The 24,419-nt window shown below is 26.9% G+C and overlaps 3 protein-coding genes across 3 annotated transcripts; all 3 read left to right on the top strand.

The window, feature by feature from the left end:
• Positions 1–1,511: 1,511 nt before the first annotated feature.
• Positions 1,512–6,239, top strand: LOC134833060 (calreticulin). The gene is made up of 4 exons (XM_063847231.1): positions 1,512–1,692; positions 1,810–1,914; positions 2,340–2,575; positions 5,428–6,239. The coding sequence occupies exons 1-4, from the start codon at positions 1,605–1,607 to the stop codon at positions 6,196–6,198; spliced, it is 1,200 nt and encodes a 399-aa protein (XP_063703301.1). The 5' UTR covers positions 1,512–1,604; the 3' UTR covers positions 6,199–6,239.
• Positions 6,240–8,172: 1,933 nt separating this feature from the next.
• Positions 8,173–8,835, top strand: LOC134833761 (uncharacterized). The gene is made up of 2 exons (XM_063848201.1): positions 8,173–8,298; positions 8,362–8,835. Exons 1-2 carry the CDS (start codon positions 8,251–8,253, stop codon positions 8,833–8,835), a joined length of 522 nt encoding a protein of 173 aa, XP_063704271.1. The 5' UTR covers positions 8,173–8,250.
• A 6,927-nt stretch (positions 8,836–15,762) lies between these two features.
• LOC134834458 (rho-associated protein kinase 1) lies at positions 15,763–22,363 on the top strand. Its single transcript, XM_063849151.1, has 7 exons — positions 15,763–15,845; positions 15,906–16,051; positions 16,134–19,156; positions 20,175–20,461; positions 20,524–20,696; positions 20,757–20,862; positions 21,468–22,363. The coding sequence occupies exons 1-7, from the start codon at positions 15,820–15,822 to the stop codon at positions 21,730–21,732; spliced, it is 4,026 nt and encodes a 1,341-aa protein (XP_063705221.1). The 5' UTR covers positions 15,763–15,819; the 3' UTR covers positions 21,733–22,363.
• Positions 22,364–24,419: the final 2,056 nt, after the last annotated feature.

The raw sequence follows: 24,419 nt of genomic DNA, 5'->3' as shown, positions 1-24,419 counted from the left end.
TTTGCTCTTGATTTAGTTTTTAAAACAAAACTATGTCAAAGGAAAAATTTTTTTTCAGTTTCAATTTTTTGGCAGTTTTGAGTTATAAAATGATTAAAAATGATAAATTAGAGCCTCTCTGATAAATTTTTATCCATTTGGAGCAAAATTTGACAAAAATTGCTTTGACACAGTTTTTGACACAGTTTTTTTGCTCTTGATTTTTGACACAGTTTTTTTGCTCTTGATTTAGTTTTTAAAACAAAACTATGTCAAAGGAAAAAAATTTTTTCAGTTTCAATTTTTTGGCAGTTTTGAGTTATAAAATGATTAAAAATGATAAATTAGAGCCTCTCTGATAAATTTTTATCCATTTGGAGCAAAATTTGACAAAAATTGCTTTGACACAGTTTTTGACACAGTTTTTTTGTCTTGATTTAGTTTTTAAAACAAAACTATGTTTTTTTTAAAGTGTTTTATATTTAATTAAAAAGTTTTTTAAAGTTAATAAAATTTGTAAAATTTTCGTGAATTTAGTGAGTTCAATAAAATTTAAAATAATAAAAATTTTATTTTTTTTAAACTTTGTAGTTTGATTAAAATTATGACAGAAATTGTAAAAATAATTCATTATTCGCTTTTAAATATTTCTTGTAAATTATTTAAAAATAAAATTAAAATTCGTAAATGGTGAGTTTTTTTTATTAAAAATTTTAAGGTTAATTTAAATAAATTAATAAATAAATTAAATTAAAAAAAATAATTAAAATTATAAAAAAATTAAAACATGTCCGAAATTGTTCAAAAAAAGTTTTTTGATTTGATTAAAAAATTTTTAAAAAGTAATAAATTAATTTTTAGAAATTTGTAAGAAGTGAGTTTAAATAAAACTAATTTTTTATCAAAATTTTCATGGTAAGTTTCTTTAAAAAAAAAATAATTTAAAATTTAACAGAAATTGTTAAAAAATTGGATATTTGAAATATTTTCTAAAAATAAAAAAAAAAATTAAAAAAATAAACAAAATTTATATTTGGTGAGTTCAATAAAATATAAATAAAAATTTTTAAATGGTGAATTCAATAAAACGTAAAAATTTTAATATTTTATAAAAATTCCTCTTATGAAATTAAAACGTCTAAAATTCAAAATGCAAGCTCAGGTCGATTTTGTATCAACAATTCATGAAAAAACGTGCTCCAAAACCGCTTCCCAGCCCAAATTTCTCCAAAATATTTACTGACGTGTCCCCATTGAGGTTTGTAACTTTTTTCTAGATTTCCTCTCGTACTCGTTCATACCTCTATCTATACATTATACGCCTGTATTTGTTTTAATTCAACCAATTACGTCGAATTTCGTACAATTTCATACACAACTCGATCGTTCATTGGAAAATTTTTCTCTGCCAAATTCCAATTGGAGCTTTGTTGAAATTTCCTCCAATCATCTAAAAATCTTGAACGCTAATTCCGAGTCAATTCAAAAAAGTTGCCAACATAGTCGCTAAACCATTTCAGTGCAAGAACTCGCTCCGGCTGAACGGATACTGCTTTTTTGTATTTTGCGGAGAAGTAAAAGAAAATTTTTTTAAGAAATAAGGCAACTTAGCAATTAAAAATAAAATGCGTGCTAGTGAACTTCTATTAGTGATCTCGGCGCTGATTTGTGCGGCGCATTGCGAAGTTTTCTTCGAGGAAAAGTTCTCGGATGGTAAGTCGCACGAAAGGGGGATTTATTGATTAAAAAAGCTCGACAAAATGGTGATTTGTCGTTGCGGGGCGGAGAATGTTCTCGAGCCGGTTTTAAATTTTTCTGTCTGATTCGCAGATTCGTGGACCGACAAATGGACCTACAGCGAACACCCGGGCAAGGAATTCGGAAAATTCGTTCGGACCGCCGGAAAATTCTTCAATGATGAAGAGGCAGACAAAGGTAAGGAAGAAGTCTCTCTCGTGTGTGTATGTGTGTGATGTGTTGTCAGTGTGTCGGCCATCTCCCTTTTTTCATTCAACTTACGTGTCACTTCTGATAGTTACTTCTACGTGAACTTTTCTATAGAAACAAAAAAAAATTAATTTTTTTTCTTAATTTTTTGACAAAAAAATTAATTTTTTCCGAATTTTTCGTAAATATTTTTGCTCGTAAATGCATTTTTTATCACGTGAAATTATCGCAAAGCGACAAAAACAAGATTTTCTGTGAAAATTTCCAAAAAAATATGGACAAGTGCCAACCAGGAGTGACAAGTTAATGAACTTTCCGCACAAAAATCTTGTTTTTTCGCACGTCTTTGTGAATGAAATCGACATTTTTCATTGTTTCCATTCAACAAAAAAATAAAAATATTTTTTTTTCAGGTTTACAAACATCACAAGATGCCCGTTTCTATGGATTGTCCACAAAATTCACGCCGTTCAGCAACAAGGACAAGCCCCTCGTCATCCAGTTCAGCGTGAAGCACGAACAGAACATCGATTGCGGCGGCGGCTACTTGAAAGTCTTCGATTGCAGTCTGGAACCGAAAGAATTGCACGGAGATTCGCCCTATTTGGTCATGTTTGGTCCCGATATTTGCGGCCCAGGCACGAAAAAGGTGAGTTTTTCAATCAGAATCGAACACGTTTGCTTTTTTGCGTTATCAGAAATCATTTTTTTTTTTAATTTGTGAAAAAAAAAGAGTTTGTGCCATTTGCGATGACGTGTTGTTATCGGTTACGTATAGAGCTATGTAGAGCTATGATTAAGCAATAGCCGGCATTTTATGACAAATTGTTTACAATTAGACGCTCGTTCGCTACCTGTGAAGCATAAATTTGATAAAAATGATTTTTTTGTGTGTTTATTGTCGTTTCCGAATTTAATTTGTTTTAAATGACCTTTTACTCGAATTGACAAGGAGGTCATTAAAAAGCGATTACAGGGCGAGAAATTGACTAATATTTTATTTTTTCTTATTAAATTTCGATTTGAAGTCTGAAAATTTTTATTAAAGGAGACAATAATTTTTTTTAAATTATTTTTTTATTTAAAAAAAAATTAAAAATTTTTAAAAAATTAATTAAAATGTTTATCATTAAATTAAAATTTAATTTATTTTTCTAAATTTTATCCTACTAAAAAATTTTAATTTTTTAAAGAAAAAAATATTTTTTTTTTTATTTTTGAAGAAAAATTAATATTTTAATTTAAAAAAACATAAAATTATTTTTTATTTTTTTATCATTCAAAAAATTAAAATAAAATATTTATTTTTTTTAATAATTTGGAAATAATTTTTAATAATAATTTAAATAATTAAATTAAACTAATTAATTAATTAATAAAAATTATTTATATTTTATTAAATTTTAGTTTATTAAAATTAATTCATTAAATTAATAAAAATTATTTTCAATTTTTTCTATGAAAAAGAAAATATTTTATATTAAATTATTTGAAAATTATTTTTTTTTAATTCTTGAATGATTTTTAATCAATTGAAAAAAATCAAATTTTTTTAACAAAAAAAAAATTAAAAAAAATATTTCAATTAAAAATCAAATTAAAATTTTTATAAAAAAAAATTTTTTAAATTAAATTATTTATTTCTAAATTTTTAATATTTATTTTTAATAAAAATATTTTATTTTTAAAAAAAATCTTACATATAATTATTCGAAATTAATTACAATTAAAACAAAAAAAAAATCTGTAAAATGCGATAAAAACATTTCCGTCTGTAAATATCGATTTTTACTCAGAAAAAAAAAACTTTCATTTTCTAAACCATACTTGCTCCACGTAACACTTTATTCAATAATGTTTGTTTGTTACGAAAGCACATGTCTGTTATCTTCGTTACTTTTCTGCTGCATTTCATTGAACACAACACGAAACCAAACACAAAAAAAGTTGTAACTACAGCACGACAGAATTCAAGATAAAACTTTTATGCCTCCGTTTCGTATGCGACGACGTGGATTCTTTGCCGGTCAACATTTGTGCGTTTGTCTCTATGGACAAATTTTCATATGTTGAAAAAGATAAAAATCTCTCACACGAAACACACGAAATTTGGTCTAATTTTATTTTTTTGTCGGAAATGTGGACAAAATTTTTTGTGTGACGTTAATGAATGGGAAAACTGCGTCGAAGCGATGAAGGTTGATTGAATCATCGGAGAGGAAATTTTATGAGATTTGATGAAAAATAACAACTGTTTGTGTTTTTATCAAAAATTTTTTCATTGTTTTCATTTTTTTCATGGTTTTTAGTAAAATTTTGAATTTTATTACTTTTTGAATGATTTTTAATGCAATTTTATGCATTTAATTAATTTTCTTATAAGAATTTTTATCAAATTAATTTTTTTTCTTTTAAAAATTTAAAGAAAATTAATAAAAATTAAATAAATTAAATAATTTTAACGAATTTTATTAAAAATTTATTGAAATTTTAAAATAACAATTTTTAAACCTCAAATCAGTTGAAGCTCAATATCAAAAATATTTTATTTTTTTTTTTGATTTTTAAATCTAAATGGGAAAAAATAAAATATTTTCCTCAATTTTTGAATAATTTTTGATTTTAGCAAGTAAAAAGTTTAATAAAACAATTTTTATTTTATTTTTTTTTTAATTCAAAACTGCAATATTCTTTAATTTTTTGAAATTAAATAAAAAATTAAACAAAAATAATTTTAATTAAAAATTTTTACTCAAATTTTCTTTAAATTTTATTTAATTTTTTTTTATTTTAATTTAATTTAATTTTTATTTTATTAATTTATTTTTCAAATTTTATAAAAAAATATTTGTACAAAAATTTTTTAAGATTATAATTTTTCAAAAAATAAATTAAATAATTTTTAGACAAAAAAAAATTATAAATTATAAAGAATAATTCTTTTAATGAAATAATTTTTTTAAAAATAATTTCTACTTGACATTTTTTAATAAAATTTAATTTTTTAAAATTAAAAAAATTTAAAATAAATATTAAATTAAATTATTTAAAAAATTAAAATTAAAAAAAAAATCAAATATATTTTTATTACAAAAAAAATTCTAAAAAAAATTTATTAAAAAAAAATATTTTTTATTAAAAATTATTTTGAAACAAATTCTTGCCTTTTAATTAATTCACAATACATTTTATCTCTAAATGAGTTCAAAAAAAATATAACGAATTTTTTACAAGAACAACGAAGATAGATAAAGAAAGAAACGACGATTAAATATTAATAAGTAAAATAAATAAAAGTAGAACTGGTTTTGTAATCAGTCGCGTCAAAAATATCGTCAACGACTTTTTGATGAGTTGTTCATAAAAATTACAAAAATATTTTTTTTACATTTTTTTTTATCGCAAAATTATTTACACAAATTCTTTTTTTGTTTATTTTATTAATTTTTCGCAAATTTTACAAAAATTTGAACTAATTTTAAAATTTTAATTTTTTTTTAGGTTCATGTGATCTTCAGCTACAAAGGCAAGAACCATCTCATCAACAAGGAAATCCGTTGCAAGGATGACGTCTTCACCCATTTCTACACATTGATTGTGCGTCCCGATAACACGTACGAAGTCCTCATCGACAACAGCAAAGTCGAGTCGGGCAGCTTGGAGGAAGATTGGGATATGTTGCCACCCAAAAAAATTAAGGATCCCGCCGCGACAAAACCTGAAGATTGGGATGAACGTGCCACGATCCCAGATCCCGATGACACCAAACCCGAAGATTGGGACAAACCAGAGCACATTCCGGATCCCGATGCCGTGAAGCCCGAAGATTGGGACGATGAGATGGATGGCGAATGGGAACCCCCCATGGTCGACAATCCCGACTTCAAAGGCGAATGGAAGCCAAAACAGATCGATAACCCCAACTACAAGGGAGTTTGGAAGCATCCCGAAATCGACAATCCCGAATATCAAGAAGACAAAAATCTTTATTTGCGCGAAGAAGTTTGCGCTGTCGGCTTGGATTTGTGGCAAGTCAAGAGCGGCACGATTTTCGACAATTTCCTCTTCACCGACGACGTCGAATACGCCAAGAAACAAGCTGAAGGCGTCACGAAAACGCAAGAAGGCGAGAAAAAAGTGAAAGATGCCCAAGATGAAGCTGAACGCAAGGCAGCTGAAGCCGAGGAGAAGAAAGACGAAGACAACGAAGATAAGGACGACGAGGAAGATGGCGACGCTGAAGCAGTTGACACAGAACACGACGAACTATAAATTCTTTTTTTTTACCGGAAACGCATTTTTTCACACAAAAATACAGACACAAAAAAAATCATGCAGACAATTTCCATTTAAACAAAAAAAAAAAACGTCTGAAATAATATATAATTTATTATAAAAATTAATTAAATCCTGTCAAAAAAAGAAATTCGTTAAAAAAAAAATTTTTTTTATTAAATTTTTTTTTTATTTTTTTTTTAATAAATAAAATAATTAATTAAATTAAAATTAAATCAAAAAAATTAAGAAAAAATTCAACCACCAACCAATCATCTAAGTTCAACGTCTTCGTAAAATTTGTACGCTCAACAACAAAAAAGTTCCGGAAACGCGTAAAGTTTTTATAAAATTTCTCGAGTTTCCAAAAAAATCTTTTCCAGCAAAGGAACATTTGACAAAAAAATGTAATTTAAAAAAAATGCTAATAAAAAGTAGTAATTATAATTAATTAATATAAAATACAAGACAAGAAAAAAATATTTAAATTTTTTTTAATTGTTTCCTTGGGTGTGCAAATTTTTTATTCTGTCATCGTCTTTTTTTTAAATAAATTTTTTTTTATTACTTCTTAGGGTTAGTTAATTGTACGTTAATTAATTCTGTAAATCTTGTTTGAGATAAGTAAGAAAGAATTCAGGAAATATTTGAATATAGGCCACGTTTTAACTGAGGAATTCGTAAAAAGTCAAGAAATAATAAAAAGAAAAAAATTGAAAAAAAAAATTATAAAAATTTGTTTTATTTTAAATTATTTTGGAAAATTTTAATAAACATGGGTAAATTTTTTTTTTATTAATATTAATATTTTTTTTTTATTCATAACTTTTTTTTATTATTTTTCGTTAAATACATACCTAAAATTTCAAAATTAATCAAAAAAAAAAAAAAAAATTAAAATAATTTAATAATTTTTATTTTTTTTCTTGAAATTTTCTAAAAAAAATATTTTATAATTTTTCTGAAATTAAATATAATTTTTTTCTATAATTTTTCCTGAAATTAAATATAAAAAATTTTTTTTTCGATTTTTTTTATAAAAAGAAAAAAATAGAAATTTAATGAGTTCAAAGCCCGCCCGCCTCAAAGTAATTGTTCAATTGTTCGAGCAATGTAAATTTTTTTTTTTTGCTTCAAAGATATGAAAAGTGAAATTTTAGTTTTTTTGTTATCATACTGTGCGGTTTGCAAATAGAAATTATTAAATAGTAGATCGGAATTGACGATTAAACGAAGGTTATTGCTTTGAAAAGTAAAGGCGTTGTTGAACAAATAAGTTGCAAAAAAAAATAATAATTTTACATTTTTGTGTCATTTGAGAAAAACTAAAATAATAATTTTTTACACAAGTTTTCTGGTAAAAAAACATTTTTTAAATCTAAAAAATTATTTTTTTAATTTTTGGAATAATTTTTATTTTATTTTTTCCCCCTTTTTTAAATTATTAATTATTAAATTATTTGATTAATTTTATTTTTTTTATTTTTAGAAGAAAATTGAATATTTTAATTTTACGAAAAAAATATTCAATGATTTTTATTAAATTTCGTTTTTCTTATTTTATTTTATTTTATTTTTTTATTTTATTTTATTCATCTTTTTTTTTTAATCATAATAGGTATATTTAAGTTAAAAATAATATTAAAAATTTAATTATTTTTTTATTTTATTTTATTTCAAGTTTACAGCATAGAAAAAAAAATAATATTTTTTTTTAAATATTATTTTTTAAAATAAAAAAACTTCTTTTTTTAAATAAAAAAAAATAATTTTTCTCTTTAAAAATATTTTTTAAATAAAAAGTTATCAAAAATCAATTAAAAGAACAAAAATAAATAATTTTGTTTCAAAATTATTTTTTTATTTGCCAAAAAGTAATTTTCATTTGGTAATTTTATTTTTTATTTGCTCAATTTTTTTTACCTAACTCGAAATTCAAACGTCAAAATGTTTGTTATTGTTTTCGGTTTGAGATGACATAAAATCAAATCTTGAATTTTTGTGTTCTTATCACTTTTCATTCCTTAAAAAAATATTTTTATAAAAAAAATGCAAGAAACTCTTCTAATATTAGAATCGAATGGCCTTCTAAATGAGGTAAAAAGCCTTTTTCTCTTGAAAAAACAAAAAAAAATGTAATTAAAATCTTTTTAATTTCAGATCATAAACGCCTCAATTGACAAACTTCTGAATCCATCAAATCTCCCTTCAAAGCCAACAAAATCCAGCAAACTTTCCAAAGCCTTCGACGAAGAAACAATCGAAGGTCTTCTCAAGAAATTCTCAGTTTTGTACAAAAATTACTGCTTGAACTACATCAACGACGATCAACTTCTCTCGGAATTCCCCGAACTCTCCGAAGACTCGAGAAAATTGATTCTTTCAGCAATTAAAGCAAACAAAAGTAAAATATTGGAAGCTCAAATAATTCTCTTGGGAGATCCAAATGAGAAAACGATGAAATATTTCGATTGGGATGTCACTCAAGTGCTTAGCAACAGCAGTTTGGAGGGACAAAAAACAATTTTAATGAATTTAACAACGACTTCGACGCAGGATGAAGTGTCGCATTTTGAATTAACGCGAGAAAATGTTGAAAAATTAATTAAATTACTTGAAGAAAATAAAAATTAAATTTAAATTAATTTGAAAATTTAAAAAAATGTTTTGTTTTATTTAATTAATATTTACTCAAAATATTTTTTTTCACGTCAAGTTTTTTTCTTATTTTTGATGGATTTCAAAGTTAAAATTGAATAATTATGCATTCTAAAGATGATTTCCATGCATATCTGGTCAATCTTTGAAGAAATAAAAAAACAACGATTTTTCATATGAGGAGCAAAAACCGTTGTTTTTTCTCAAGTCAATTTTCAACCAACTTTTGATGGGTTTCAAAGTTAAAATTTAATAAATATGCATTCTAAAGTTGATTTCCATTGATATCTCCTCGATTTTTGAAGAAATAAAAAAACAACGATTTTATCATTTTTGTGGATTTCATATTCTAAAGAGGAGAAGAAATAAAAAAACAACGATTTTATCATATGAGGAGCAAAAACCGTTGTTTTTTCTCAAGTCAATTTTCAACCCATTTTTGATGGATTTCAAAGTTAAAATTTAATAATTATGCATTCTAAAGATGATTTCCATGCATATCTCTTCGATTTTTGAAGAAATAAAAAAAACAACGATTTTATCATATGAGGAGCAAAAACCGTTGTTTTTTTCTCAAGTCAATTTTCAACCCATTTTTGATGGATTTCCAAGTTAAAATTAAATAATTATGCATTCTAAAGATGATTTCCATGCATATCTCTTCGATTTTTGAAGAAATAAAAAAACAACGATTTCATCATATGAGGAGCAAAAACCGTTTTTTTTTTCTCAAGTCAATTTTCAACCAATTTTTGATGGGTTTCAAAGCTAAAATTAAAAAATTATGCATTCTAAAGATGATTTCCATGCATATCTCTTCGATTTTTGAAGAAATAAAAAAACAACGATTTTATCATATGAGGAGCAAAAACCGTTGTTTTTTTCTCAAGTCAATTTTCAACCCATTTTTGATGGATTTCAAAGTTAAAATTAAAAAATTATGCATTCTAAAGATGATTTCCATGCATATCTCTTCGATTTTTGAAGAAATAAAAAAACAACGATTTTATCATATGAGGAGCAAAAACCGTTGTTTTTTTCTCAAGTCAATTTTCAACCCATTTTTGATGGATTTCAAAGTTAAAATTAAAAAATTATGCATTCTAAAGATGATTTCCATGCATATCTCTTCGATTTTTGAAGAAATAAAAAAACAACGATTTTATCATATGAGGAGCAAAAACCGTTGTTTTTTTCTCAAGTCAATTTTCAACCCATTTTTGATGGATTTCAAAGTTAAAATTAAAAAATTATGCATTCTAAAGATGATTTCCATGCATATCTCTTCGATTTTTGAAGAAATAAAAAAACAACGATTTTATCATATGAGGAGCAAAAACCGTTGTTTTTTTCTCAAGTCAATTTTCAACCCATTTTTGATGGATTTCAAAGTTAAAATTAAATAATTATGCATTCTAAAGATGATTTCCATGCATATCTCTTCGATTTTTGAAGAAATAAAAAAACAACGATTTTATCATATGAGGAGCAAAAACCGTTGTTTTTTTCTCAAGTCAATTTTCAACCCATTTTTGATGGATTTCAAAGTTAAAATTAAAAAATTATGCATTCTAAAGATGATTTCCATGCATATCTCTTCGATTTTTGAAGAAATAAAAAAACAACGATTTTATCATATGAGGAGCAAAAACCGTTGTTTTTTTCTCAAGTCAATTTTCAACCCATTTTTGATGGATTTCCAAGTTAAAATTAAAAAATTATGCATTCTAAAGATGATTTCCATGCATATCTCTTCGATTTTTGAAGAAATAAAAAAACAACGATTTTATCATATGAGGAGCAAAAACCGTTGTTTTTTTCTCAAGTCAATTTTCAACCCATTTTTGATGGATTTCAAAAGATTTTTTTTTGATGGAGTTAAAATTAAAAAATTATGCATTCTAAAGATGATTTCCATGCATATCTCTTCGATTTTTGAAGAAATAAAAAAACAACGATTTTATCATATGAGGAGCAAAAACCGTTGTTTTTTTCTCAAGTCAATTTTCAACCCATTTTTGATGGATTTCCAAGTTAAAATTAAAAAATTATGCATTCTAAAGATGATTTCCATGCATATCTCTTCGATTTTTGAAGAAATAAAAAAACAACGATTTTATCATATGAGGAGCAAAAACCGTTGTTTTTTTCTCAAGTCAATTTTCAACCCATTTTTGATGGATTTCAAAGTTAAAACTGAATAATTATGCATTCTAAAGATGATTTCCATGCATATCTCTTCGATTTTTGAAGAAATAAAAAAACAACGATTTTATCATATGAGGAGCAAAAACCGTTTTTTTTTTCTCAAGTCAATTTTCAACCCATTTTTGATGGATTTCCAAGTTAAAATTAAATAATTATGCATTCTAAAGATGATTTCCATGCATATCTCTTCGATTTTTGAAGAAATAAAAAAACAACGATTTTATCATATGAGGAGCAAAAACCGTTGTTTTTTTCTCAAGTCAATTTTCAACCCATTTTTGATGGATTTCAAAGTTAAAATTAAAAAATTATGCATTCTAAAGATGATTTCCATGCATATCTCCTCGATTTTTGAAGAAATAAAAAAAACAACGATTTTATCATATGAGGAGCAAAAACCGTTGTTTTTTTCTCAAGTCAATTTTCAACCCATTTTTGATGGATTTCAAAGTTAAAATTAAAAAATTATGCATTCTAAAGATGATTTCCATGCATATCTCTTCGATTTTTGAAGAAATAAAAAAACAACGATTTTATCATATGAGGAGCAAAAACCGTTGTTTTTTTCTCAAGTCAATTTTCAACCCATTTTTGATGGATTTCAAAGTTAAAATTAAAAAATTATGCATTCTAAAGATGATTTCCATGCATATCTCTTCGATTTTTGAAGAAATAAAAAAACAACGATTTTATCATATGAGGAGCAAAAACCGTTGTTTTTTTCTCAAGTCAATTTTCAACCCATTTTTGATGGATTTCAAAGTTAAAATTAAAAAATTATGCATTCTAAAGATGATTTCCATGCATATCTCTTCGATTTTTGAAGAAATAAAAAAACAACGATTTTATCATATGAGGAGCAAAAACCGTTGTTTTTTTCTCAAGTCAATTTTCAACCCATTTTTGATGGATTTCCAAGTTAAAATTAAAAAATTATGCATTCTAAAGATGATTTCCATGCATATCTCTTCGATTTTTGAAGAAATAAAAAAACAACGATTTTATCATATGAGGAGCAAAAACCGTTGTTTTTTTCTCAAGTCAATTTTCAACCCATTTTTGATGGATTTCAAAGTTAAAATTAAAAAATTATGCATTCTAAAGATGATTTCCATGCATATCTCTTCGATTTTTGAAGAAATAAAAAAACAACGATTTTATCATATGAGGAGCAAAAACCGTTGTTTTTTTCTCAAGTCAATTTTCAACCCATTTTTAATATATTTTAAAGTTAAATTTGAATAATTATGCATTCTAAAGATGATTTCCATGCATATCTCTTCGATTTTTGAAGAAATAAAAAAACAACGATTTTATCATATGAGGAGCAAAAACCGTTGTTTTTTTCTCAAGTCAATTTTCAACCCATTTTTGATGGATTTCAAAGTTAAAATTAAAAAATTATGCATTCTAAAGATGATTTCCATGCATATCTCTTCGATTTTTGAAGAAATAAAAAAACAACGATTTTATCATATGAGGAGCAAAAACCGTTGTTTTTTTCTCAAGTCAATTTTTAACCCATTTTTGATGGGTTTCAAAGCTAGAATTAAATTAGTATGCATTCTAAAGATAATTTCCATGCATATCTCTTCGATTTTTGAAGAAATAAAAAAACAACGATTTTATCATATGAGGAGCAAAAACCGTTGTTTTTTTCTCAAGTCAATTTTCAACCCATTTTTGATGGATTTCCAAGTTAAAATTAAAAAATTATGCATTCTAAAGATGATTTCCATGCATATCTCTTCGATTTTTGAAGAAATAAAAAAACAACGATTTTATCATATGAGGAGCAAAAACCGTTGTTTTTTTCTCAAGTCAATTTTCAACCCATTTTTGATGGATTTCAAAGTTAAAATTAAAAAATTATGCATTCTAAAGATGATTTCCATGCATATCTCTTCGATTTTTGAAGAAATAAAAAAACAACGATTTTATCATATGAGGAGCAAAAACCGTTGTTTTTTTCTCAAGTCAATTTTCAACCCATTTTTGATGGATTTCCAAGTTAAAATTAAAAAATTATGCATTCTAAAGATGATTTCCATGCATATCTCTTCGATTTTTGAAGAAATAAAAAAACAACGATTTTATCATATGAGGAGCAAAAACCGTTGTTTTTTTCTCAAGTCAATTTTCAACCCATTTTTGATGGATTTCAAAGTTAAAATTGAATAATTATGCATTCTAAAGATGATTTCCATGCATATCTCTTCGATTTTTGAAGAAATAAAAAAACAACGATTTTATCATATGAGGAGCAAAAACCGTTGTTTTTTTCTCAAGTCAATTTTCAACCCATTTTTGATGGATTTCAAAGTTAAAACTGAATAATTATGCATTCTAAAGATGATTTCCATGCATATCTCTTCGATTTTTGAAGAAATAAAAAAACAACGATTTTATCATATGAGGAGCAAAAACCGTTGTTTTTTTCTCAAGTCAATTTTCAACCCATTTTTGATGGATTTCAAAGTTAAAATGGCATTCTAAAGATGATTTCCATGCATATCTCTTCGATTTTTGAAGAAATAAAAAAACAACGATTTTATCATATGAGGAGCAAAAACCGTTGTTTTTTTCTCAAGTCAATTTTTAACCCATTTTTGATGGATTTCAAAGTTAAAATTGAATAATTATGCATTCTAAAGATGATTTCCATGCATATCTCTTCGATTTTTGAAGAAATAAAAAAACAACGATTTTATCATATGAGGAGCAAAAACCGTTGTTTTTTTCTCAAGTCAATTTTCAACCCATTTTTGATGGATTTCAAAGTTAAAATTAAATAATTATGCATTCTAGTTAAAGAAATTTTTAATAAGGAGCAAAAACCGTTATTTTTGATGGATTTCAAAGTAAAGAATAATGCATTCTAAAGATGATTTCCATGCATATCTCTTCGATTTTTGAAGAAATAAAAAAACAACGATTTTATCATATGAGGAGCAAAAACCGTTGTTTTTTTCTCAAGTCAATTTTTAACCCATTTTTGATGGATTTCAAAGTTAAAATTAAATAATTATGCATTCTAAAGATGATTTCCATGCATATCTCTTCGATTTTTGAAGAAATAAAAAAACAACGATTTTATCATATGAGGAGCAAAAACCGTTGTTTTTTTCTCAAGTCAATTTTTAACCCATTTTTGATGGATTTCAAAGTTAAAATTAAAAAATTATGCATTCTAAAGATGATTTCCATGCATATCTCTTCGATTTTTGAAGAAATAAAAAAACAACGATTTTATCATATGAGGAGCAAAAACCGTTGTTTTTTTCTCAAGTCAATTTTTAACCCATTTTTGATGGATTTCAAAGTTAAAATTGAATAATTATGCATTCTAAAGATGATTTCCATGCATATCTCTTCGATTTTTGAAGAAATAAAAAAACAACGATTTTATCATATGAGGAGCAAAAACCGTTGTTTTTTTCTCAAGTCAATTTTTAACCCATTTTTGATGGATTTCAAAGTTAAAATTGAATAATTATGCATTCTAAAGATGATTTCCATGCATATCTCTTCGATTTTTGAAGAAATAAAAAAACAACGATTTTATCATATGAGGAGCAAAAACCGTTGTTTTTTTCTCAAGTCAATTTTTAACCCATTTTTGATGGATTTCAAAGTTAAAATTGAATAATTATGCATTCTAAAGATGATTTCCATGCATATCTCTTCGATTTTTGAAGAAATAAAAAAACAACGATTTTATCATATGAGGAGCAAAAACCGTTGTTTTTTTCTCAAGTCAATTTTCAACCCATTTTTGATGGATTTCAAAGTTAAAATTGAATAATTATGCATTCTAAAGATGATTTCCATGCATATCTCTTCGATTTTTGAAGAAATAAAAAAACAACGATTTTATCATATGAGGAGCAAAAACCGTTTTTTTTTCACGTCAAGTTTCAAATAAATAATCAAATTTTATGCTAAAAAATAATTTCCAATATTTTTAGATTAAAATTTAAAAATTAATTTTCCAAATTTAAATTTTCTTAATAAAAATTCAAAAATTTCATATAAAAAAAATTTAAATAAAAACTTAAAAAGAAATAAAAAAATTTTTAAATTAAATTTTAAATTTAAAAAAATAATAAATAATTAAATTAAAAAATAAAATAAATTAAAATTAATCGATTAAAAATTTGATAAAAAGGTAAAATTAAATTTTAAACAAAATTTTCTTTAAATTAAAAAAATAAATTAATTTGAATAATTTTGAATTATTTTCAATTTAAAAATTTAAAAAAAAAATAAAAAAAAAAATTGGAAAAAAAAAATTGGAAAAAAATATAAAATTAAATTTAAAAATAAAAAAAATTAATTTAAATTTAATAAATTAAAATAATAAATTTAAATTAATTATTAAAAATCAAAGCAAAAGTAAACATTTCGCAACCTGAGTGTTCCATTTTCCATTTTTTTCGGTTAAAACTTCTATTGTCAATTATTTTTTTCTAAATTACTCGTTGAAAAAATACTTTTTAAACATTAAGTTGATCAAAATTTAAAAAATATAAAAAATTTTAATAAATAAAATAATTTTTTAACCCAAAAAAATACGAAAAATCCTCAAAATTAATTAAAATAAAAAACAATTTCACGCTAATTCATTCTTTTCTTCATTTTCGCCCCTTCCGCCAGCTGTCAAACCGCAAGTGACATTTCGTATTCATAACAAAAGTGATTCAATGGTTGTCTTTTAATTTCCCTTTTTAATTTTATTTTCCAATCCACACAATGGATTTCCAAGAATATCAACAAAGGTCCTTATCCCCTCGATCCCGCGTGAATTTCTCAACTAATTAAAACTTTTTTATTCGCAGAGTGATGGCTCTGGAGAGCCTGATACGCGATCATTCGGGCAATGGAAACATCGAATGTCTCTTGGACACCTTGATCGCCCTCGTCTCCGACTGCGATCACGAATCCATCAAAAAAATCAAAAATTTCGAGTCATACTTCAATCGCTGTAAGTAAAAAAAAAATTTATGATTTTTTAACAAATTTCAATTAAAAATTTTTTTCGCGTCACTTCGTATGTGTTTCTATAGACCAACCAATTGCCAAGGAACTCGACGAATTACGGATGAAGCCCGATGACTTCGACTTGATCAAAGTAATTGGTCGCGGGGCATTCGGCGAAGTGCAATTAGTGCGTCACAAATCGTCGCGCCAAGTATTTGCGATGAAAAAATTGTCAAAATTCGAGATGATAAAACGCCCGGATTCGGCTTTCTTTTGGGAGGAACGTTACATCATGGCACACGCGAATTCCGAGTGGATTGTTCGTCTCCATTTCGCGTTTCAAGATGCCAAATATCTCTACATGGTCATGGATTACATGCCGGGCGGCGATATTGTCAGTTTAATTTCAATGTACGAAATTCCCGAGAAATGGGCGATTTTTTACACGATGGAAGTCGTTTTAGCCCTCGATACGATCCACAATATGGGCTTTGTGCATCGCGACGTGAAGCCCGATAACATGCTTTTGGACAAATATGGGCACTTGAAACTCGCGGATTTCGGCACTTGTATCCGGATGAACGCAGATGGCTTGGTAAGGAGCAACAATGCCGTCGGAACTCCCGATTACATCAGTCCGGAAGTGCTTCAGAGTCAAAGTGGCGAAGGCGAATACGGGCGAGAATGCGATTGGTGGAGCGTTGGGATATTTTTATACGAAATTTTGGTCGGCGATACGCCTTTTTACGCAGACAGCTTAGTCGGCACCTATGGCAAGATCATGGATCACAAAAATAATTTGAAATTTCCGCCCGATTTGGACATTAGCGAAAATGCCAAAAGTTTAATTAAGGGATTTCTCACGGATCGCGATCACAGACTCGGCAGAAATAACGTCGACGAGATCAAAGCGCACAAATTTTTCGTCAACGATCAATGGACCTTTGAAAATTTGCGGGAAAGTGTCCCGCCAGTGGTCCCAGAGCTCTCAGGGGATGACGACACACGAAATTTTGAGGATATTGAGACGACCCAACCCACGGAAGAGAATTTTCCGGTACCAAAAGCCTTCGCCGGGAACCATTTACCGTTCGTGGGCTTCACTTATATGGGCGAATATTCCGTTTTAGGCACGAATTCCGCGGAAAATGAGATCGACAACACCGACGGCAAAAAAATCGTGAAACATCCGCATCGGATTTCCAATTCCGCGGACATTTCCCGCCTCGAGAAGATGCTGCAAAGGGAAAGAGCGAACGTGGAAATGCTCGAAAAGCATGAGATCGCGTTAAAACAACAAATTGAGGTTATCTCGAAGCGCGAAACAGAAGTTCAGGACAAAGTCAATGATTATGAGAAGGAAATTGCAGTTTTGAAGCATCAATGCCGCGAAGCCCAACGTAAAGCCGACATTGAACTCGATATTCGGCGAAAAACGGAAAATTTGCTGCAAGACACGAAAAAACGCTTGGATGACGAGCAAAATAAACGAACGCGCGAAATGAACAACAATCAACAACACAACGATAAAATCAACGTGCTTGAACGACAACTCACAGATATTCAGGAAAAATTCAAAAATGAGACCCAAAACAGTCAAAAATACAAAAAACAAATTGTCGAGCTGAAATTAAGCACGACCGCGTTGGAACAAAAATCGAATGAGCTTCAGGCGATTTTGGCGGGACTTCAAACGCAACGCGACATGCTCCAGCAGGAAGTTACCGACTTGCAAACGCGTTTGGCGCAGGAAAAAACGCTCCGGGCCCAAGCGCAAGAACTGCAAAGTGAGCTGGAAAGCAAAATTCACACCTTGAACAACGACCTTGATCGAAATTTGAACCGCGAAAAAGTCACAATCGAGGAAAATCGCAATTTAAATGAGAAAATCTCGTATTTGGAGAAGGAAAATGCCACGATTCAGCTGGAATTGAAAGCCGTGCAGAACAGATATCATCAGGAGATCAAATCCAATCAGGAAAATGAAAAATCCCGAAGTGTCAGTAAAGATGACGTTGATATCATGGAACTGAAGGACCTGCAAAATAAGTTAAGTGAGGAAAAAATGGCACGTCAAAAGTCCGATCAGAATTTCCAAGAGAAGGAACGTCAAATTTCGATGCTTTCCGTGGATTATCGTCAAATTCAGCAACGTCTGCAAAAGCTGGAGGGCGAATATCGGCAGGAAACGGAAAAAGTGCTCGCTCTTTATAGTCAACTGGAGCAAGAACAGACAAAAAAATCAACTTTACTCTCGGAATTGAGTCTCCAAAGCTCCGAAGTCGCCCATTTGAAGGCCCGCGAAGTCCAATTAGTGAAAGAAGTCACGCAATTACGCGAAATTAAGCGGAAATTCGAAGAGGAAACGACCAAACTCAAAAATGCGCACAACGCTGACATCATTCAGCTGAAAGAACTCCAAGATCAACTCGAAGCCGAGCAATATTTTTCGCGCCTTTACAAAACCCAAAGCGGCGAATTGCGCGAAGACATGGAAGAAAAACAACGAACCATCACCGAGCTCGAGGAAGAACGAACTTCGCTGCTGCACCAACTGCAACTTGCCATCGCGCGTGCCGATTCCGAAGCCCTGGCACGCTCCATTGCCGAAGAAACTGTCACGGATTTGGAAAAGGAAAAAACCATGAAGGAGCTCGAACTGAAGGATCTCGTCACGAAACATCGCAACGAAATTTCCGCCAAGGAACAGGCGATTTCGACGACGAAAGATGCCGAGGCTGAACTAAATAAAAAACTCAACGCGCGAATTGCGGAACTCGAAGATGCGCTTCAGCAAAATAAAAAGTTGCAAGACGAAGTGAAAAAGCATAAATTCGATCAGGAGGAGCATGATAAGCTGAAGAAGCAGTTGAAGACGGAGATTTTGTTGAAACAAACCGCGGTGAATAAGTTGGCGGAAATTATGAATCGCAAGGAGAATTTCGCGACGAATAATAAGAAGCAGAAGGGCAGTACGTCGGCAGATTTGAGGAAGAAGGAGAAGGAAAGTCGACGATTGCAGCTGGAGTTGACGCAGGAACGGGATAAATATAATCAGTTGTTGTTGCGGTATCAGGATGCGCAGAATTTGTTGCAGGAGGAAGCGCAGGTGAGATTTTTTCTTATTTTATAATTCTAAAAAAAATTAAAAAATTAAATTAAATTAAAAAAAAATTAATTAAAAAAAATAATAAAAAATTTTAATTTTATTTGACGAAATTAATTTTTTTTTAATTTATTTAAATTTAATTAATTTTTTTTTATTTTGAAAAAATACTTCTCAATTAATTATTATGAAAATTTTTCTCATGATTTTTATTTATTTATTTTTTTCTATAATTTAATAAAATTTTTTTCTTTAATTTTTAAAAGAAAAACCTTCAAAATTTTTTATTTTGGGGAATTTTTAATAATTTTTATTTTAAATTATTTTAATTTTATTTTTTAATACTCGAAGAAAAAATTATTAAAAAAATAATAAAATTAATTTCAAGTTTTTATTTAAATTCATATTCATTTAAATTTCAAACAAAAAATTGAAAAAATTTAAAAAATTTTTGTAAAAATTTTAATACGAAATTGAAAATTAAAAATTTCTTTAAATTGAAAATTAAAAATTATTTTTAAATAATTAATTATTATTTATTTTTTAATGAAATTATTTTCAAAATTAATTTTTAATTAATTATTTTAAATTTAGTTTTAATTTTTACTATTATTATTTTTTATTTATTTTTTTAATATTTTTTTTTTAAATCGAACGTAATTTTTTTAGAATTTTCAATTTTTTAAAAAATATTAAAAAATAAAAAAAAATTGATTAGTTAAAAAAAATTTAAAAATTAATACATAATTTTGAGAATTTTACTCATGTGATGTTGAAAGTATTTAAAATATGAAAAAAATCAGACAAGAAATTTTTGACTTAAAAATTAAAATTTTTCTTTTTTATTTCTTGAAATGTTTTAAAAATTCATTTTTTAGTAGAAGATCGCCTTTTATAATTTTGGATTTTTTTTAATTTTAATTTTTTTAATTTTTTTTTTTAATTTCTTATTTAAATTTTAATGCTTTGCTTGAATTAATTCAAATAAAAATTTTTCACTATTTTTTTTTTTTTATTTTAGAGCAAAATGAAACTCCAGATGGAAGTTGACTGCAAAGCAACAGAAATCGAGCATCTCCAACTGAAACTCAACGAAGCCGTCTTCCTTTCATCGAAGGAAAGTGACTCGATCGAAGACAACGTTGACTTTGTTTTCGAAGGATGGCTCAGTATCCCCAACAAGCAGAATATCCGAAGGCACGGATGGAAAAAGCAATTTGTCGTTGTCTCCTCCAAACGAATTATTTTCTACAACAACGAAGCTGACAAGCAAAATACGAGTGATCCAGCGTTGATAATTGATTTGAGGTAAAAAATTAATTTTTTCTCGAATTTTTCGTAAATTAACAATTTTTTGATGAAATTTGCAGCAAAGTGTTCCACGTGAGATCCGTTACACAGGGAGATGTGATACGTGCAGATGCCAAAGAAATTCCAAGAATATTCCAACTTTTGTATGCAGGCGAGGGAGAAGCACGTCGCCCCGATGAGCAAAATAACGAGGGCAACAAGGATGATCGTCCTGGCACGTTACTTTTTAAAGGTATGAATTTGAAGAAAAAAATTGAAAAAATTGATTTTTAACGAAAAATTTCGTTTTTAGGGCACGAGTTACTTCAAATCAATTATCACATGCCAACCAATTGTGAGATCTGTGCAAAGCCTTTGTGGCATATGTTGCGACCGCCGCCAGCGTATGAATGTAAAAGGTAAGATTTGTCTTGATTTTGTCTCTTCGATTGTTAAAAATTTAAAATTTTAATGATTTTTCTGTTAAAAAATTTTTTTTCGTCAAAAATTTTAAAGTATCACTCAAAAAATTTATTTTATGAGAAAAAATTTGTAAAAAAAAATATTTTTTAATTTAATTTAAATTTTTTTTATTTAATTTTTAAAAATACATTTTAACAAAATTGTTTAAAAATTTTAAATACATATTTTTTTAAAATTTAAAAAAAATAATTAAATTTAAAAATTAAATAATTTTAATTTTTTTAAATAAAAAAATAATTAAAATTAAAGATTTAATTATTTTAATTTTTTTTAAATTTAAAAAAAAAATAAAATTAAAGAACAAAAAATTTTATTAAATTGACGAAATTTTTTTTTAAATTTTTCATTAAAAATTTATTTTTTTCAATTGAAATAATTTAAATATTTTTTTTTTAATTTAAATTAAATTAATCACAAAATTACCTGAAATTTTATAAAATATTAAAATTTTTATTTAAAAAAAAATTAAATTTTTAACAATTAAAAATTATTTTTCTTTAAAATTAACTAAAAATTTAATTTTTCTTAAAATTTTTTTCAGTTGTCGCATCAAAATCCACAAGGAGCACATTGACAGCAACGAAGCAAATACCTCAATGGCGCCCTGCAAGCTGCATCACGACCCAAATTCGGCGCGTGAGATGCTCCTACTCGCCCAGAGTAACGAGGATCAGGGTCGTTGGGTAACGCGTCTCTCGAAACGCATCCAAAAGTGCGGCTACAAAGCCAATTCCATGAATTCAAGCAATTCAACCGGCAGCGGGGACAGTTCCAGCAACAATAGTACTAAAATTTCGCCACGATAAACACTTTTTTTTGTTAGTTTTTTGCATTTTTTTTCGTTAGTTTGACTTTTTTTTTGGAAGAAAACATTTTTGCTCACACACAGTGCACAATCACAAAACATTTCCATTTTTCGACTTTCCAATATTTTTAGCGTAAAATTACACAAGAAGGGAAAAAAAGCATTTCAACCGTCATTCACTCAAGTATTAAAAAAAATTAATCAATGTCGTAAAAAAAATATTTAATCGTTATTATTATATAGAGAAAAAAAAGAGAAAAATCTTACCTTAGTAGACTGGAAACATGCGCCTTGTAATGTTTGATACATTTTTTTTATAAAGATATATATAAATATTATTATTAAATTTTTTAAAAATATAAAAAAAAAATTCATGCGAGTTTATGAATTTGAATATCATCAAGCAACGCTCAGCATATCGAGAGTAAATAAAGCTGTTTTAGCATTTTAGATACCTAAAAGCAAAAAAAAGGAAAAAAACGCGCCTGAAAATAAGTTTCTTCATTATTTTATTTTTATTATTATATTATATATTATTATTATCTTTATAATTTTCCTAAATGTGTAAGTCTTATCATGTAAAAGTTTAACAAAACAAAAAAAAATATATAAAAATAATAAAAATGTTTAAATTTCCTGCCATTTTTTTCAAAAAATTGTCTTTAAAAATTTTTTGTGTTAAAATTGAATTTTTGTAAGTATTTTAAAATTTATTTTAATTTTAAAATAATTTTTTTTAAAGAATTTTTTTTAATATAAAATTTTATATATAAAAAAAATCTTACCATATTTATATATTTTAAAGTTTAATGTAATAATATTTTTTAAACATCAAAATTTTTTTTTATTTTTAAAAATTTAAATTAAATTATCATTAGGTACTAATTTTTTAAATATTTTTTTAAATTAAATTTTAATTTAATATTTTTTTTTGTTTAAAATATTTTTTTTTTTATTTTTTAAAAAAATGTAAAAAAAATTAATATATATTTTTTAAAATATTCATTCTTTAAAAATAATTTAAAAAAAAAATTCTTTTTTTGTTTAAATATTTTCTTTTTTTAAAGTTTAAATAATTTTTTATTAAATATTTAACTTTAGTTGATTAATAATTATTTAATTTCATTTAAATTTTTATTAATTGAACCTTAATGAATTCTAAAATATTTTTATTAATTAATTTTAGTATTTTTTATTTTATAGGTTTTTTTTCCAAAAAATTAATTTTTTTTGATTATTTCGTCATACCAAAAAATTATTATTTTTAAATATTTTTTAGCTCTAAAATTTTATTTTTTTATTTAATTTTTAATTTTTTCAATTTTTATTATTTTTTAATTTTAATTTTTTTTTATTTAATTTTTTTTTATTTTAATTTTTTTTTTATTTTTTTTTAGAATTAAAGCAAACCATGAAATTTCTGTCATTTTTTTCCAAATTATTTTCTCACAATGAACATTCTTCCAAATTTTCCGTATCACCGCGAAGAGCTCAAATGGCAACGAGTTTCTTCAGATCACGAGCTTCGACTCTTGAGAAAAATCCTTCTCGACTTGAGAACGAACCAAAATTCTCCTCTTCAACCGAAGTCTCGTCAAGAAGTTTATCGAAAATATGCTCAACAAAATCGTGAATCAGCTAAAAATATTTTTCCCTCAAAAAAATTGAAACAAAATGAAGCAAAATCCGTGAGAGCAAAATCCAGCATTCAATCCGCTCGAGAAATCGGAAATAAATATTCGCAAATTAACTCGAGATTCGTGAAAAAACCTTCAAGCAACTCATTGAATTCTCGACCAAAAACTTCTCCGCTGTCGTTTTCAGCATTTCAATTAGCAAAAGAAACGGGAAATTTATTTTCAAGGCAAAATCGTTCAACGACGAGTTCTTGGATAAAAAGCAGAAAACCATCAAATTCGAGTTTGAGGACTGAAAATTTGAAATTCGCTCGAGAATGCGGCAAAAAATGGGGAAAACAAATAAAAATGACAAATTTAAGCAGAAAACCTTCTCACAAAGACTTGAAAGGAATCGCAAAAGTCTCATTAAGGAACGACATTGGAAATTATTTCTCTTTAAGGAACCGGAAACGAATTTTGGAGGATTTTGAGGAAGATTTCATGTTAAATCACGAGTTACGAGGCATCTACGAGCGAACAATTGAGAAAATGTCGGAATTTCAAATGAAATATTTGGGCGAAGTTGTCGATGAAAAATATTTCGAACAAGATCGATTGTCAGAAATTCAAGAAAATCCTAAAGAAAGCCAAAAAATGAGTGAACTTGAACTTGAAAACGTCAATTACGAAGAAAAATTGCCTGAAATTTCCCCAAAAATTAGTTCTCCGTGCAAAAGTTTCGCATTTTTGAAGATTGTAGAAGAAAATTCTGAAAAAATCTCCAAAGAACTCATGAAATTGGAACAAATTGATTTTGAAATCAGCAATAATCAGTTAAAAATTTCTCCAAAAGTTTCGGTTGAAATTAAAAATTCACAAGAAAAAATATCGGAAGAGGAAAAAATTGATGAATTTCCTCCCCCGCCCCCAATTGAAGAGGATTTGAAGGCAGTTGAAGTAAAAACTAGCGACGAAAAATTAACTGCGTTTCAAAGAGCTCGTCGATTCTTTATTAAATGATCACTTACCGTAACACAAAAGACTTTAGAAATAAAGAAACGAACCCACA

This window comes from Culicoides brevitarsis, chromosome 3, assembly GCF_036172545.1.
Source record: "Culicoides brevitarsis isolate CSIRO-B50_1 chromosome 3, AGI_CSIRO_Cbre_v1, whole genome shotgun sequence".
In the NCBI taxonomy this organism is placed as follows: domain Eukaryota; kingdom Metazoa; phylum Arthropoda; class Insecta; order Diptera; family Ceratopogonidae; genus Culicoides; species Culicoides brevitarsis.
This window is presented reverse-complemented; position numbering and strand designations above follow the sequence as displayed.

Coding starts and splice junctions, on each gene's coding strand:
- LOC134833060 (XM_063847231.1), top strand. CDS start 1,605: ATGCGTGCTAGTGAACTTCTATTAGTGATCTCGGCGCTGATTTGTGCG. Junction 1,915..2,339: donor TGATGAAGAGGCAGACAAAG/GTAAGGAAGAAG, acceptor TTTTTTTTTCAG/GTTTACAAACATCACAAGAT. Junction 2,576..5,427: donor GCGGCCCAGGCACGAAAAAG/GTGAGTTTTTCA, acceptor ATTTTTTTTTAG/GTTCATGTGATCTTCAGCTA.
- LOC134834458 (XM_063849151.1), top strand. CDS start 15,820: ATGGATTTCCAAGAATATCAACAAAG. Junction 16,052..16,133: donor CGAGTCATACTTCAATCGCT/GTAAGTAAAAAA, acceptor GTGTTTCTATAG/ACCAACCAATTGCCAAGGAA. Junction 19,157..20,174: donor TGTTGCAGGAGGAAGCGCAG/GTGAGATTTTTT, acceptor TTTTTATTTTAG/AGCAAAATGAAACTCCAGAT.
- LOC134833761 (XM_063848201.1), top strand. CDS start 8,251: ATGCAAGAAACTCTTCTAATATTAGAATCGAATGGCCTTCTAAATGAG. Junction 8,299..8,361: donor CGAATGGCCTTCTAAATGAG/GTAAAAAGCCTT, acceptor TTTTAATTTCAG/ATCATAAACGCCTCAATTGA.